General features: G+C 32.7%; 1 protein-coding gene across 2 annotated transcripts in view; it reads right to left on the bottom strand.

Annotated features, from left to right (window-relative positions):
• Positions 1-410: 410 nt before the first annotated feature.
• Eaf (ELL-associated factor) overlaps positions 411-15,855 on the bottom strand; it is a 41,956-nt gene continuing 26,511 nt past the window's right edge. For both annotated transcript variants that reach the window (XM_081740036.1, XM_081740037.1), the window contains exon 5: positions 411-10,504. In XM_081740036.1, coding sequence (XP_081596162.1) covers positions 10,398-10,504 — 107 coding nt within the window. In that variant the 3' untranslated portion in view covers positions 411-10,397. The remainder of the gene's footprint in view (positions 10,505-15,855) is intronic.

The raw sequence follows: 15,855 nt of genomic DNA, 5'->3' as shown, positions 1-15,855 counted from the left end.
GGTGGTTATTCGTCCCAAAAGGGACTTTATTACAAGACGTAAATACTTAATTATTAGAACGACGAACATCCGCATTTTTATCTGCCAACCAAACAGGAACTAAAATTATATCCGCAGAAAGCTATAATGATGGGAATACCTGCATCCTCGCAGACTTCTAGTAATGGACATTCCTTTTTATCCAACTTTGATCCGACATTTTGTTGTCGAGCTATGACTGCTTTTGCATTCTTCCGACACATTTCGGCTGGTCGTAGCATCGAAATGAAGAATTTATACCAAGGTTGGTCTACACTTTTTACCTTATTTTGGTGTTAATCATCTGACCAACATTATTGGTGTTGGTTAGAAATATCCTGTATATAATGTGTCACAGGACAAAGGAAAGGAAAAGAAAAATGTACGAGATCTCATACGTCCATAATTTACATTCTTCTATTTTCTTTTCTTGACAACACATTGAACAGTGCTGTAATGAGAGCAAGGCAATTAATAACATTATAAAATATACCTATCACCTATTCATCTGCAATGAGAAAAATAGCCCCCAACAAATTTGTACACAAAAAATATTCAAACCACCAAATACTCTAGCTGGACCTGATATTCCCCTGCACAATATACCTATTTGTACACTGTACAAGCATTTTGTATATTAATATATTCATATATATACGGTATGATACAGTAGTAAATTTCATGTTATCTATGTGTGGAACGTAAGTCGTTAGATTTAACTGGATTTTTTACATTTTCGTCTTGGTGAACACTCCACTGCAAACAGAAACCATTATCTATACGCGAATACTGCTATCACTGAGGAAATATACATACACATTAAAGAAATAATAAACACGAGAAGATAGTTTGTCTCCGGAGGTACACAACCTTATTAACTGGGTGTCTGATTCAAGTAAATACACATACATTCCTAATCATCCTTTACAGCTGGCTTCCTTTGAATGCAAATATCACAGTTGATAATAAACACTGACGGGTTACACCGGGACATCTTTGTTCTGAAGAAGTAGTAGTACACATTACATCTTTATCAAATCCTGCAGTTGAATCTCATAATCTACGAAGTTTATGTATGCAATATTCTCTGTATTAAAAATAAATACATTTTTAAAAATTGTTGCATTACTTCAAAGGACCATTACTGGCAAATATAGCAAATTATCTAAAAATTTTACACTAAACAAGTTTACGTCTACATTAGTTTCATTGAATTTCATCTGGTTTATTATCACGATTCAAATTTGCCAATGCAGAAATATACAGTACATGATTGTAAGAGGCATTATAGACCAATGCTATTTAAATACAATAATTGAAAACCTGGATCAAACTTCGACAACCAATTTGTACAATATAGCATAATTTTCAGTCTGTTTCCATATCTTAACGAATTACTATTGTAGAAAAGCATGAAAATATATTAATTTTTGGTTGTGATATTTAGGACGAAGAATTACAGATGTTTATTAAACATAATATTCATGGTAATGCTTTACGAAGTAATGTGTAACTCTTCTAGGTTTTCTATGGATAGTGCAAACTCAGTTTATCAAGTTCCATTGTATTAGATTCGTGTTACAGAACATTTTTGTAATTATACCATAAAATATTCTCTGAATTATGTACGCAGCACGGCTTCAATAAACATATACGCATATTCAAAACAAGGCTATGATTCATATTATGGAAGACAGAGGTTCAGAATATACTTACTCCTCTTCTTTTGTTAACAGCACATTCAAAGGCAGACAATTGCTATATGCTTCTTGTAGGCTACCGCGAGAACAAGAAGCATCATTTTATTTCTACTCTAGACAAACCCACAAGTACAGATAAATCAAGATTTTCAGTAACTTACATGCAAAGAGTGCATTAACTTTGTGATTTTTTCTTCCAAATTGATATCTTCAGACGTAATGAAGTGAATTTGTGATTTAAGAAAGATAATTATATCAGCTCATAATATTCAAAATTTAAGCAATATGTAAGCATTTCCTGAAACTCATATTATGTTCTCAGAAAGAAAAGTTGCAATTGCACACCATCATATTAAATTAAAATAATAAAAACTGCATATCAAATGAAACAAAGTTTGAAGATACTCCTCTCCATAATAACCTATTTTGAAAACTACTTGAAATTAGGTTTAGATACTGAACTGAAAGAAATCATAATTGTCATTTTACGATAGTTACCTTGCAACATGAACCGTACTGATTATCGATGACAATAGAAGGCAAACTGACATTCAGGAAATGAAGTAAGTAAACGACTTACTACACAAAATATTCGCTTCTCCCGGCTTTACATTATCAATTAATTCTTTTTTTAAAAAAGCAACATGTAAAGGAACTATTTGTCTATGCATATACATTTGGCATTCTTGAAAATCTAAAATTTTATCACTTCAGACACCCTGAATTATATACTTAAATACCAGTGTAACTTTTTTTTTTTTTTTTTAGTTTAATATACACTGGTTTCCTTCCTGATAAACTTCTGGCACAGATTTCAATGTCATTTCTACCTCAAATAGCACTATTTAAAAAATCAAAATATTGGTTATTTACATGTATGAACATACAAAACATTACAGTCGTTTCTTAAAAAAAAAATCAATTATGAAATCAAGTTTTACACAAAAGGAAAAGTATTAATTAAACCTTCAACACCATCTGAGATTTACTAGATCAGTCTTTATCAAGGTAATAATAATAATAATAATTGAGAGACGTTATTACATCATTTCTTCTAATGATTGACAAGCAGAAAGACATTCTCGTCACTTTTCTCTCTTAACAAAACAAAAAAAAAAAAAAAAAACTTATCACAAAGACTTTACGGTTCTTTCCATCTAAAACCAATGTTTTTCTGTGAAGTTCCGACGTAAGCCATTACAAGTCTTCTTAAGAGTTACTTTTCACCTAATTTATTACTTTTCCTAACATCACAGATGCACTAAAAATTACTTCAGCCACCTTCTCACAACTCGTCCATGATTATATAGCGGATAGTATACAGTTATATTGAATAGAACAGCAAGTTCTAGGACACATCTGGGAATCAACATACATCGCTTTTTTACTTCTACACTTACGCTGACTGCTTACATTTATGTGATAGAAGCTTGAGTATTTCAGTGTAAAGTGATCATTTTTTGGCTCGTTTTATTCGGCATTTTCTATTTATAGACAAGAAAAATCACAATTAGTCCATTAAAAAAAAAAAAAAAACATTTACTTTCCTTAGTTTATTTATTTATTTTTATAAAGTTATCTCATGCAGCAATGAAAAGCTTCCTGTACAGACCTCATGGTGAGAATGAAGTTAATTTTAAATAAAATTTTGATGGAGAATTGGATTTTTTTTTTTAAATTTTAATATTCAACCTGTAGTAGGTATTTAGTTCAGACGTAAAAGCTTAAGCAAAGAATAACTGCTACTTATTGATTTCCAGAAGTGTCCTAAAACTTTTGCACATTTCTATATAATTAGGTATTAATTAGAACTTAAATATTGACTGAAGCCAACATTCTAAAGCACGAAAATAGATTGAAATATGGCACAAATAACCACAAGTACTTATGGAACCTAGAGATGTATAACAAAGCACTTTAATGCAAGAAGGAAGCTGACATAGGAAGCAGAAGAAAGTTATACGAATTATTTAAACAATTCATACAAATAAGATGAATTATAAAAAACAGAAAAATCCTCTTATTCGCTCTGGCTTTGGCTAAAAATTAATTCTTTGCCGGTGAGTGAGAAATGAAATTCAGCAATATATAAAAACAGTTGTTTACAGCACTCAATATACTTAAAACTGTTTAGTCCAGACGAATATTTAGTGCTCGTGTTGTATTATTACTTAAAGCAGACAGATTATCATTACATAGGTTTCTTTTCCCTTATTTTAGATAGACTATTTAACTCAAAGTACGTAACGCAACACTGTTTTCTATTAAATATAATACATTACTACAGTTGTAGATATGAGGAATTATTTAAAGACTTCTGAACGGTCATGTTTGTACAAACGTAATACGAAACAGCGAGATGTAAAGGTTTGCGATGGTACGTAACATACATGAATTTCATTCGAATTATGATACTGTGAGCAACATAACCTATTATTCAACGCAAAATTTAGAAATTATGAATTGGCTTCCTTGCGTATAATACTACTAAAAACCGTTCATATTTGAAACTTGACGAAAAATCATCTTCTCTACATACAAAATATTAATATTTTAAACACAGTATCGAAGTAAATTGTTCTTTCTTTATAATCCATTAGAATTGCAAAAGAAGTTCCAAACAGAAATATAAAACTTACGTTGGGTACATCAGTCTACAGCCTAATTTAAATTACCGTATGTTTCTGATGCTTCAGCGGAAGGCAAGAGTTGGAAACAAGCATGCCAAGAATATCAGTCTTAAATACCAATAGGGACACTGTCTATGTAACAACGTCCCTATTGGTATTGTAAAAATTATGTATTTAACGTCTATGTAAGGCGTTAAATCTTTCGCCGCCCCCCCCCCCCCCCCCAAAGTCTTTCCCGCTGGATTTTAGAAGTATCAAAAACCCACATAACTTTGAACCAAAACATACAATTATTTCTTCAAAAAGTAAAGGAACCCAAATAATACATATTTTATATGAAAATTTAAGTTCAACAATTCTGAGGTTCTGGATGTCATTCTGCGCCCTAAAGTTATACGATTAAAAGTATGTCTACAGAGCTACTGAATATATATATAAGCAAATTAGAATTAGTTTTTATCACCTAAAACTTCTAGATGATCCTAAATAACGTACTGTACTGTTTTCCCATGTATCAAATATCCGAAACAGTTGTATTGCAAACAATCAAAATATTATCATTTATTATGAAACTTGTTACCAATCTTCTGCGGAACAATAGAAAACTTTTTTTTAACTGTATAATAATTGCAACATTAATGCCGACTTTGTATACAACAATTCTTCCCAAAATTTTAGGGACAAAATGTAAGGTTTGTATTAAGCAAGGAATAATTCTGAAGCTACATGTACCTTCACTCAGTTACTGCCTAACGGCATTTGAATACCGATACAACAAAAGCAAATGGAAATCAATCAATACAAATTACACTCGCAGAGTTGGCGTGGAATAATCTTGCACTTCTTTTTTATCATTCCCAGGCAAATACTGTATATTGGATAATTTAAATGGCGTAGCTGATCTTACAATATTATTTAGTTAATATATATATATATATATATATACGAAATGGTTTCTATATTTCATTCGATAATTTCCTTCAAATTTTTTCGTCTTTTTTAACAAAGCAACGATAAGGCTTTCGTATATTTGCTGCAAAGTATTTCATTTAGAGTACCTAAACTGTAATGTGCGATATATGTGAAATTTTTGCACGTGTAGACCAGGATACGTGCAACCACATTTACATTTAACCTTATCCAAGGAGTTGATTTGTTGGCATAGTTAAATAAAACTAATAGTGAATTTGCTAAGGTCTGTATTCTAATACTTTCCTCTCTATATAAGTAATTCTTCTTCATCCAACTATGAAATTACGTTAAGTATTACACAAAAGTAACTTACTTTTTATTAATCGAGACCTGACTAGCAAGGTAATCACAGAAACCAGTCTTCATAATAATTGGTTTCGTTCTAGGCGCTATCTTACGATAACGTGTACCGTATTAATTGCTTATTTCTTCTTGAGAAAAAAAAGAGTTCGTATTGCTGAATGACTGATGATTTTTAGCTTCAAGGTGTAATTTCCACAAATTCGGAATGCAAAATCTAAATAAGGATAATAATACATTTATAGTTGTAATGTATGCCTAATTTTGGGGAAATCTCATTTTTAGACATGATATTTACACCTTGATTTCATCTTGTTTTAATTTTATTAGAACAGGAACTGATATTTAATTGACACACCAATATTGGAATATTCAAATACAGATATCTCTATAGATTTAAATTAAATATTAATGCAACACACTAGAAATTTGGAAACTGGAGGTGATGGGACTTGTTTTAACAAATAGTTTTACTGCTTTATTTATCTACTTATTTCTAATGACTTGAAGTCCCGAATGGAGAAATATCTGGAACAATCAGAAGGACATCTCTCGTAAAAGGACTTCTTTATGTAGACCCATAATTCCATTATTTAGATTACATATTTTTTTCTTTTCTCTCTTCGTTCACATAACGGGCAATCATCACCAAATGGGTCATTATTAACAAGTTATCTTCATAATTCATCTCATATAAGACATACATATACCAGATAAAATAAAAGGAACTTGCCCTTACATATGACACACACAGACAGGTTATTAATGTTTAAAGATCAAACTGCTAATATACCAGCAAGTCTTCCAGTTGGACTTATCCTCACACATTCTGATACACAATGCTAAATGTTGTAATTAACAATTTCACTTTTTATACATAGTTTTTAAGATCTATTTTACATGTCCCTAGTTTAAAATTAGTACTGCGAGTACTGCGTACCTATTTATTTTTAAAATCAATATCGTGTTGTGTGTGTGTGCAAAATGAATAGGTTATCATATTGGAAAATCAGCATTAACTTTAGAGCACAGAAAAGCACGAAATTTGCTCTCGAAATAAAAGTACTGAAGTATTTTAAAACATTTTTGTGTTAATTCAACTTGGAAGTCCTTTCTTTTTACATTCTTTTCCAATTAAACGCACATCTTCAGAAATAAATCTAATCCAAGAAACAGATTATTATTTAAACCCACATAAATAGCTTCGGTGACAACAACATTCAAGTTCGGGACATATACCTGAAGATTAACCCCGCCATACTCTAATTACACCTTGTATATGGAGCCAAGAAAGGAAATACAAAATTTATTTATATTATTTCAAATGTCTGTTATATGTTAATGTAAGTATACAAATCGACTTGTAAATCTATCGAAAGCAATAACATGATTTCTTATTTATTATGATCATCTTCACAGAAAAATTACAATCACCATTTATTTTTTTCTTCATTACTTTTACTTTTCTTTCCCAATTTTCAGTATAACGTATTGAAGTAAATACTAAAATGTGGAAGTAAAACTCTACGGAAAAAAAAAAAAAAAAAAAAATACAATGACAGAAGGTAACATATGCCTTGAAAATATATAAACAAGACGAAGATTTGCAAAACTCGAATCTAGCTTTTATGGAATATTACTCATCAGTCTAAATCAGCTGAGATATAAAAAGAAGAGAAATCAACATTAATAGTTACAGAACAAAAAGGTTATCATTAACAAACGCCCTTTTATAAAAATGCACAGTGGACTCATTTAAGTATGCTAATCATTACGATCTTCACTGAATATTTAATAAAAATATAAGTCGGAAACAATGAAATAGCAAAAATAATTCCTTGTTAACTGATTACTAGAAATGAAAGTTTTTCTATGAGAAAAATAGTTACATTTTCTTAAAACAACATGCTTGATTAGTATGCTAATGTAACTTTTTTTTTAACCACTTGCAACTATAGTACTTAAACAGAACTTTTTGTTTCTTAAGAACACAAATCGCAATTATAAATAGATAAAAGCACTTTCAACTACTTTTCTTAATCCACAACTAGCACGAAACGAGGCAATACATATTTAAGACAATAATGCCACCTGTTTCAAATATAGAAAACTGATACATAATTTGCCTTCAATATTAAATTCATACGAAACTAAAATTGGCAGCATGAAAGATCCACGTTATTGACTTCATTTTGGAAGTTCTTCGGAAGCGAATATATTAGATATATATTTAAATAAGAAGATAGATGAAAATGTACAATTTTTTCAATATGAACTATTCTAATCTGATAGAGCGCTGAGAATGTAATATAAATGTTTTTTTGTAGACTAGAATAAATTTAACACATGGGTGAGCATACTTGCAAATACCATATATAACTGTTTAAGGGATAAGACCAGTTTTCTTCAATTTTTAATAGTATTAAAAAAATTCTACAGATGTTACGAATCCAGGCATGTATCGTAGTGTTCTTTCGTTTTCTGGTTCTAAAAATCTGATGTAGGCCGAATGCACATTTGTTTGTAAGATATTTCTATTCAGTAAAACTATGTTAGATTATTCCTTAGTTTGCAACTAAATTTCAAGAGTAATTACTACAAAAAAGTAATAGGCATTTGCATATAATTATCTATTGTATATATTATCAGTTACATCCATTATTAAGTATTTGACGCAGTACTGAACACATTATTATGTTTTGTTTATCTGCATCGAGTTGTTATCTTGAAAAGACAATATTTAATTAATGGAAGATACTGAATATACAACTTTAGAATGAAAAAATCTTACTGCGAGTACATCCAAACAAAATATATAAGATAGTTACATGATTGTTTTTAGTTTAACATGTACCAAGTGTATCAAGAAGTCAGTTCCGTCATTTAAATTAACTGCCTGAATGAAAAAAAAAAAAAAAATGCTTTCTCCTTTAAATATTATCTCGGATCATGTATAAGGTGTAACTGCAGTGTTCTCCTTGAACAGAATGAAGCAGTCCTAAAACTGTACAAGAACTATTGAGACCCATATTTTAGTTGATTGATTGTCGCGAGTCAATACAAAATGTTTTTTGTCATTAGACAATAAATAGCCTTTCCAAGATATAATACGTCGCTCTTCCCATTTTTTAAAATTTTAATTGAATTTTTTTTAAGTTACGCACTTTCACGTCCCGAAGGAAAAGCCTAGTACTAATGTTAGAAGGTATTAAAGAGAGAGAGAGAGAGTGGTATTTCGACCATCAATAGATCGTTCTCAGAGCACAGAAAGAAGCTCAAAATCACTCCCATAAGAAAATCTTATTGCTGACTATTCTGCACCACTACAATATAATCAACTCTCTCATCACAAAACTTTCTAAGATTTCTTTTGCATAGGCTTTCCAATTAAAAGTATGAACAACGCAATATTTTCCACGTAAGGATACAGAGGAAGACAAAGAAAATGCGACAAAGTTACATAATCTGTTTTACTGAAACAATGCAGACTGTCATACAATTTCAACTTTTTTTTTTCCACAGTTTACCTTTCTTTTACGCTTTTATATTGTGAAAATTATCAATTAATTGTCGAAAGCCCTGGTACATTTTGCTAATGCTTTTCATGTGTCTAACATTCACTATAACTGTGTAAGTACCTTACATTTATAAAATTTTGTAAGAGAAAGTGACATTGAAATGTTAGCGCTGCTTTCCTAATTTTACTTTCCAATTTGTGGAAAAAGGATAAAACTAGTTAGTAGATAACGCAATCACATGTGTCAGAAAGATCATACGAATATATATATATATATATATATATATATATATATATATATATATATGAAGCGGCATTTACTTCACAAGAGGAACAACTTCTGTGGCAAATGTTGCAGTCACCTTTATGTTGAGTTTCAATATTATTAGTATTAGAAGAAAATCAAGTAGTACAAGTAAATCCTTACAATAAATACAATATTTACATTAAAAGAATTGTTACATAGGTACATACATACACATACAAACACAGGAAAAATTTTGTCGTCAGATTTCTTTTCAGTCTAGCATCTGTTTTAGACAATATATTAAAAATGGCACAACTGATCCTGTAAACTAACATCTAACACTTGCGTAGAATCCAAGAAAATTACAGTACAGGAACAAATTTCATATACTTAAATAAGATACAGAAAAAAAAAAACACTAACCAGCTTCATTCAAGCAAATTATTTCTTAGGCAAAAGGAGAGAAGAATAAAATGAAAAATGAAAAAAAAGAAAAAAAAAAAAAACTAAATGAGACCAGTTCTGTTGCATTCTACCTAACAAGCCCATAAATTGATCTTCATAGTGCAATCATTTCAAAACTGATTTATGATACAGAATAAAGAAATAATTAAGACTTATGCGAAATTTGGTTTACAAAGTTCAAAATATTCGCTACTGACAATAAAGAATAGCTACGCTAGATTTAACACACACTGTAACAAATAGTTTTCTGCTTGTCAAATCAATTCTTGATTTAAATAATAATTAAAACAAAATGATGGAATTGTACCTACACCTCTCAAGGAATGCCGTATGTTCTTTTACCTATGATTATTGGCAGTTTTCTCAACACATTTCACAAATATACAATTTTCGTAACAATCATTATAAACACATCTTACATTTTTTGACGGAAGATAAAAAGAAAGCAAATACACACATTGTAAACTGTTCTGTCCAATCACACGCCTATACAGAAAAAAACACAGAAGATCTGCAGTAGATGTACCATAAAAAACCCATCTAATTAATCAATCACTGTCAGTGCCTGACTCCGATAATTGTAAATCATCATCGAGGATATGGGTCGGCAAAGGCAAAGAGGAAGGTTTTGGTGATAGAACTCCATTGATACGCCCTGCAAAATATACAATCATTAACACCTGGATTTCACATAATTATATCAGAATCTTTATCAATTTTATAGCCTAGTAAGATTAAACATAAAAGTAAAACCCAAAGTCATTTAGTGCCTTACAAACTAAATCAACAATGTGATCCTTTGGATATCTAATAAGACCCTGTCTCAATTTGGAAATCTTGCTAAAAAATGATTAACATTTTTGGAATCGGCCTACATACAATTTCTTAAAACATTACGTCATGAATCGACACTTCAAAATATACATATATAATTATCCTACATGTGTGTCCTGTAGATGAAAGCAGACTGGGTTTCCAACAATGAAATCGAATTAAATATTTCTTTTTATCAATCCGCGGTTGCCTATACGCTAAAGAAGACATACGATAATTGTAAGTAATTGTGAAAGAAGAGAACTGATGTAATGAAGATAAAAGAGGAAATGTTAGAAGCCAAAGAAAACCTACGGACACGATGGTTGCCCATGTGATTACGACTTCGGATTGCCTCTCACCAAAGGTGAGTGCTCCACCAATGAGCCACAATAACTTCACACTCACAATCGAACCAGAGACACCTATTATAAAAATATTATGTAGAAGGTAACCAAAGAAGTTCTTGCCATTTTCGACGTCCCATTTGATAAAAAGAGCTCACAGGGAGAAAATGAAGTGATTTAGGCCTTAAAAAGCGACTGAAGATTAATTTGACTATTGACCTATGCCAATACAATCAGGTTCCACAAGTGTCCAGCGACAAAGAAAAATGGAGAATCGAAACTGGTCGTTCTCAATTGTCTGCTGTATAATTTTAAGGTGCGTATGTCAGCAGTTGCATCAAGTCATCGAATACGTCAGGCATTTGAGGAGGATGGATGAACGAATGGAATGCCAGGAACTGGTTTCAGAAGTCCTCTGAGCAAGGGCGCCCATCAGCGGGGGGCAAGGTGGGGCGCTCGCCTCTCCTAAGATTAAATTGTACTTGGGAATATTGAAAACCCAATAGAATTTTTACATTAGTTACAGCAAAATTTAAAACTATATTTGAAACGTCGCTTATACTTGCCCTCCTCCCCCTTGGAAACCACAACATGGGCGCCCTTGCGTCTGGGTCTTTGTGATGGATTGCGCAGAGGCTATGAAGGCAGCCATAGAGCAGGACCGCCATCAAACGTGCGGTGAACGTGTGGAACGTTTCCAGGTTTCCGACAAAACAGTCAGACTTCACGTGAGCATTTGGTGAACTACGATCGGTCACCCATCTTTCCTCGGCCCACACTCGGCACTCCTTAACTTCACTGATCTCACGAGAAGCGGTATTCCAGTGCGACTAAAGCCTTGGTAATTGGTTATAAATGCAATACCTTATTTTCTATTATTATTTATACTCAAGGTTTATAAACAGAAATTAAATTACATACATAAAATGTTTTAACTAGATTCTGCATTGATTCGCGCTTATCACACACAAGGAACATGGATACAGCATATTAACACCTGCCGCGATTTTTTTAAACTTCTGTCTCATTTTTCAGCAGTAGGTGTGCATGCTTTCAAATTTATAATATGATAATGTCACTACCACATAAACCTAGATGCAAAAACGAACTAAAAAAATGTACAAAGGAAAAATAAGGATAAGAAAGGTAGGAAACACACATATTATGTAGTGGCCATCGGCATGATTATGACTCACTCACTCACACACACACACACACACAAACATGGTGTGTTAAAAAAAGTAATGATACTGGCGACACTGTGCACGAACCTACAACGCTACTGCCTCCGCCTTCACGTAGCAGTTAAGTGAACCCTTGCCGTTGACTCAGTACAAGCTTGAACTTGTTCCAGTTGTTACACGATTGTTGAGAGCGTCTGAGTGTAGCAGTGTTTGTGAGATGCGTTAAGAAAATGGACCAGTAAAAGTTTGAGCAGGTTGTGCCATCAAATTTTGCGTAAATCTTGGAGAATCCACTCCCGTGATTAATGAAAAGTTACAAAGAGCCTATGAAGGGCACAAGTTCTGTTCAGAAGACGGAGAATAGGTGACAACGAATTGCACTCGTCTTCTGACAGTCGAGAGATGGTCTACAAGAAATTTGTGCCACAGAACGAACTGTCAAACTTTTTATCGGGAAGTCCTTGAAAGATACAGGAAAATGTGCAACGCACTTGGATGCTGCACCACATCACACGCAAGTCTGCATCAATGAATTGTTAGCAGAGAAAAAACATTCATGTGGTTTCTCAATCCTATTCGCCGGATATCAGTCCCTGTAACTTCTTTATTTTCCTCTAGCTCATAAATCATTTGAAAGGGCGTGATTCTGTACTTAGGTTAATATCCAGAAGAATGAACCGATAAGCTGAAAGGTATTCCAGCAGAAGCCGTACAGCACTGCTACGAACACTGGACACAACACCTTCATCGCTGTTCATTTTCAAGGGGATAACCGTGATTTGTAAAAATAGTAAAACTCATCATTAAAATAAAATCTCATTACTTTTCTAACATACCTCGTACGTTTTGTGAATAACAAAAAACTGTCTTTTTTTCACCATTACGGAATGTTACCAAGTGATTAAGCTTGTTTAGATCAACAAGTGAAATCAGTTAGTTATTTTATAAATGATACTAACTTGAATTATGTTACAACACTAAACAGTAGCACTGTTATACTGGAATTTAACAAGCTTGAGTTGAAAAGAAAACGCATAGTAGATGTAGGCAGAAAGTGAGTTTGAGAAGTTCACATGCCGATCTTGTCTATAGTATATGTCCAGCTCGGGACGTACCTGCATTCGTAACAGAATCTCCCCACTCTCGTCGCGGTGAAGAAGCGGATTAAGTTCACTACTGGCTAGTAACCCAACTTCCTTTAGACATCACCAGGAAGATAAAATAGAAACATATCAAAATTATGAGATGAGCAATAGCAATGATGTGCAAGAGAGTACTTGGGATAATCTGAAGTGTTGGGTCACCTGGGTTAAAAGACTTTGGGGAACGGAGCAGGTGGTTGAGAAGTTTAAAAGAGATAAACGACTTTTGTATGAGTAGCTGTAGTTTGAAGAATGTAAAGGGGGAAAGTATTACGGCAGAATGTGTTACGAGTATAGGCACAAGCTGAGGTGGACATAGGTTATTAAGAGATAGTCTGTGGGACACTGCGACAGGCAAGATCGGTAAGTGCCCTTTTAAAATCCATTTTCTGCCCAACCAGGATGGTGACAAAAATTACAAAAAGGAATTCCCCGACCTTTTCCGGTTTTCCAGAATATTTCCTGAAATTTTTGATATGTCATTAGCCATACACACTTTTCCATGTTAACGCAAAATCAAGACCAAAGAAACATGATGATGATACGCAAGTAACATTTTTTCCTAATCAACTAGAAAAATGAATAATGTAAGAACAAATACAACGTACTTTATTATGAAATTACAAAACACACTTCTAATGCGATCTCCTGCACAAAGCAAGAAATTAAAAACTTTCCTTGAAACTTTAGTCTGTAACATTACTCACATGATGAAAGTTTCATCACATATGAAAGAAAAAAGTCACAGTGAGACATTTACCGAAAAAAGGTGGACGTATGTACAATATTACTGGCTGCGGTGTATTAACAACGTATCTTTAGAAAAAAAATTAATAGCTTTATGTAATTCATTTCAATCCTAATGCTTCATTTCCCCATCAATATTGCGCGTATATTCCATTATTTTAGTCTTTTAGTTTCAAGTTCATTCAGAATGATCTTTATTTTCCTGCTTTCAGCTTCCTTTTGTTTCTTTCCTCTTCCCCTCGTCGTTTATTTGTTGCTTCTGTAAAGCGAGTACGAGCATTTCATGGATAACAAATCACGATTTCCTCCTGGATAATTTCTCAAGGTCACCCGAAGAAGCTACTGAATCGTAGACAAGTCTGAGTGCTACTAAAGTTTATGCTTTTATATTATCTGCTACCCATTATGCACTGATTGAAAATCATCTTTCTAGATTTGAATTTTCATGAGATAAATTAAAATCTTTTTAACGTCTCTTTAATCCTTGCAGTCCAAATTATTTATCCAAATGTCATAGAAACGCTGAACAGTTATACGAATAGAATACTGGCTTGCTTTTTTTTTTTTTTTTTTTTTTTTTTTTTTTTTTTTTTTTAACACAATTTGATTAGAACAAAACTCTGAAATGCCTCACTATTTCATCTGGCCTATTGCCATCTAACCAATTATTTTAACTAGTTCAGCTAAAAGAAGACTTCATGTGATTCATGCCTGAAGAAGCAACAGATCTTACAGAAACATGAAAAACTCTACTCAATTCATAGCTTAAAGATGACTTCTCCAGAAGCTTAAAAACCAATTTCTCTAGACAGTTTCTGGAATTCTAAAGAAAATCCAAAATGTTCATAGTTATTGCTTTTCATTTCTTAAACGCAATATGTGTAGCAATATCAATGTTATTTCACAGGATTAGAATTAGGGATTAGAGTTCTGGTCTCTGGGTATCTATGGGCATGTTAATCAGCCACGTATGAGGGATGACGTCTCTTGACAACCACACTACTCGGGGAATCGGGGAGAAAGACAGAAAGTGGCCTGGGACCATTATAGCAGGTACCATAGTGGCATTTGCCTGGTGTGAATGAAAAAAAGCCTCACTCAAGATGGCTGGCCTGCAAAAAGCTTCTACACTTTTTCGACCGAGTGTCCACACTAGGAATGGAACACAGGACCGCTCGGACTAAAGGCAATAGCGTTAGTAACTACTCTACACGGGGTCACTACGTTTTTCACTGGAAGAAAATTTTCTTCATGTTCCATATTAATTCGTATACATGAACTCAAAGAACTAAAACTTCTGGTTTTACAAAATTATTTTTCATTTTTTTTTTTTTTTTTTTTTTTTTTTTTTAAATCATGTTCGACAAAGTATTGTAAAGAAATGGAGTGAAAGGAAAGTCAATCTGAAATTCAGAAAGGAATAGTTCTACTTCTCAAACAAGTCCTTTAAAAAATCTAAGCTTAGGAATAAGCGTTACAAGTTCTACCGAAACATCTGACAATCTGATAGCTCTAAGAGCTCGGAACTTTCTTATCCTTCCTGACACGTTGAATGTTCAACAGAATATTTGGATACATTTCACTGGTTCGCTGAACACTACTATTTTCAAGCCAACACAAGAAAAGAAGTTCACACGAAATTTTTCTGAGACTATAGAAGTGTTCGGCACGGCGTGCTGGATCATCATTAGACAGCTTTTGGAAATTCAGACTCTACAGCTCGATACTTCAACTACAGCCTTAAATACTCCACGCAAAATGAGTAACCCACAG

Source organism: Thermobia domestica, chromosome 15 (genome assembly GCF_964235325.1).
Source record: "Thermobia domestica chromosome 15, izTheDome1.hap1.1, whole genome shotgun sequence".
NCBI classification, from domain to species: domain Eukaryota; kingdom Metazoa; phylum Arthropoda; class Insecta; order Zygentoma; family Lepismatidae; genus Thermobia; species Thermobia domestica.
This window is presented reverse-complemented; position numbering and strand designations above follow the sequence as displayed.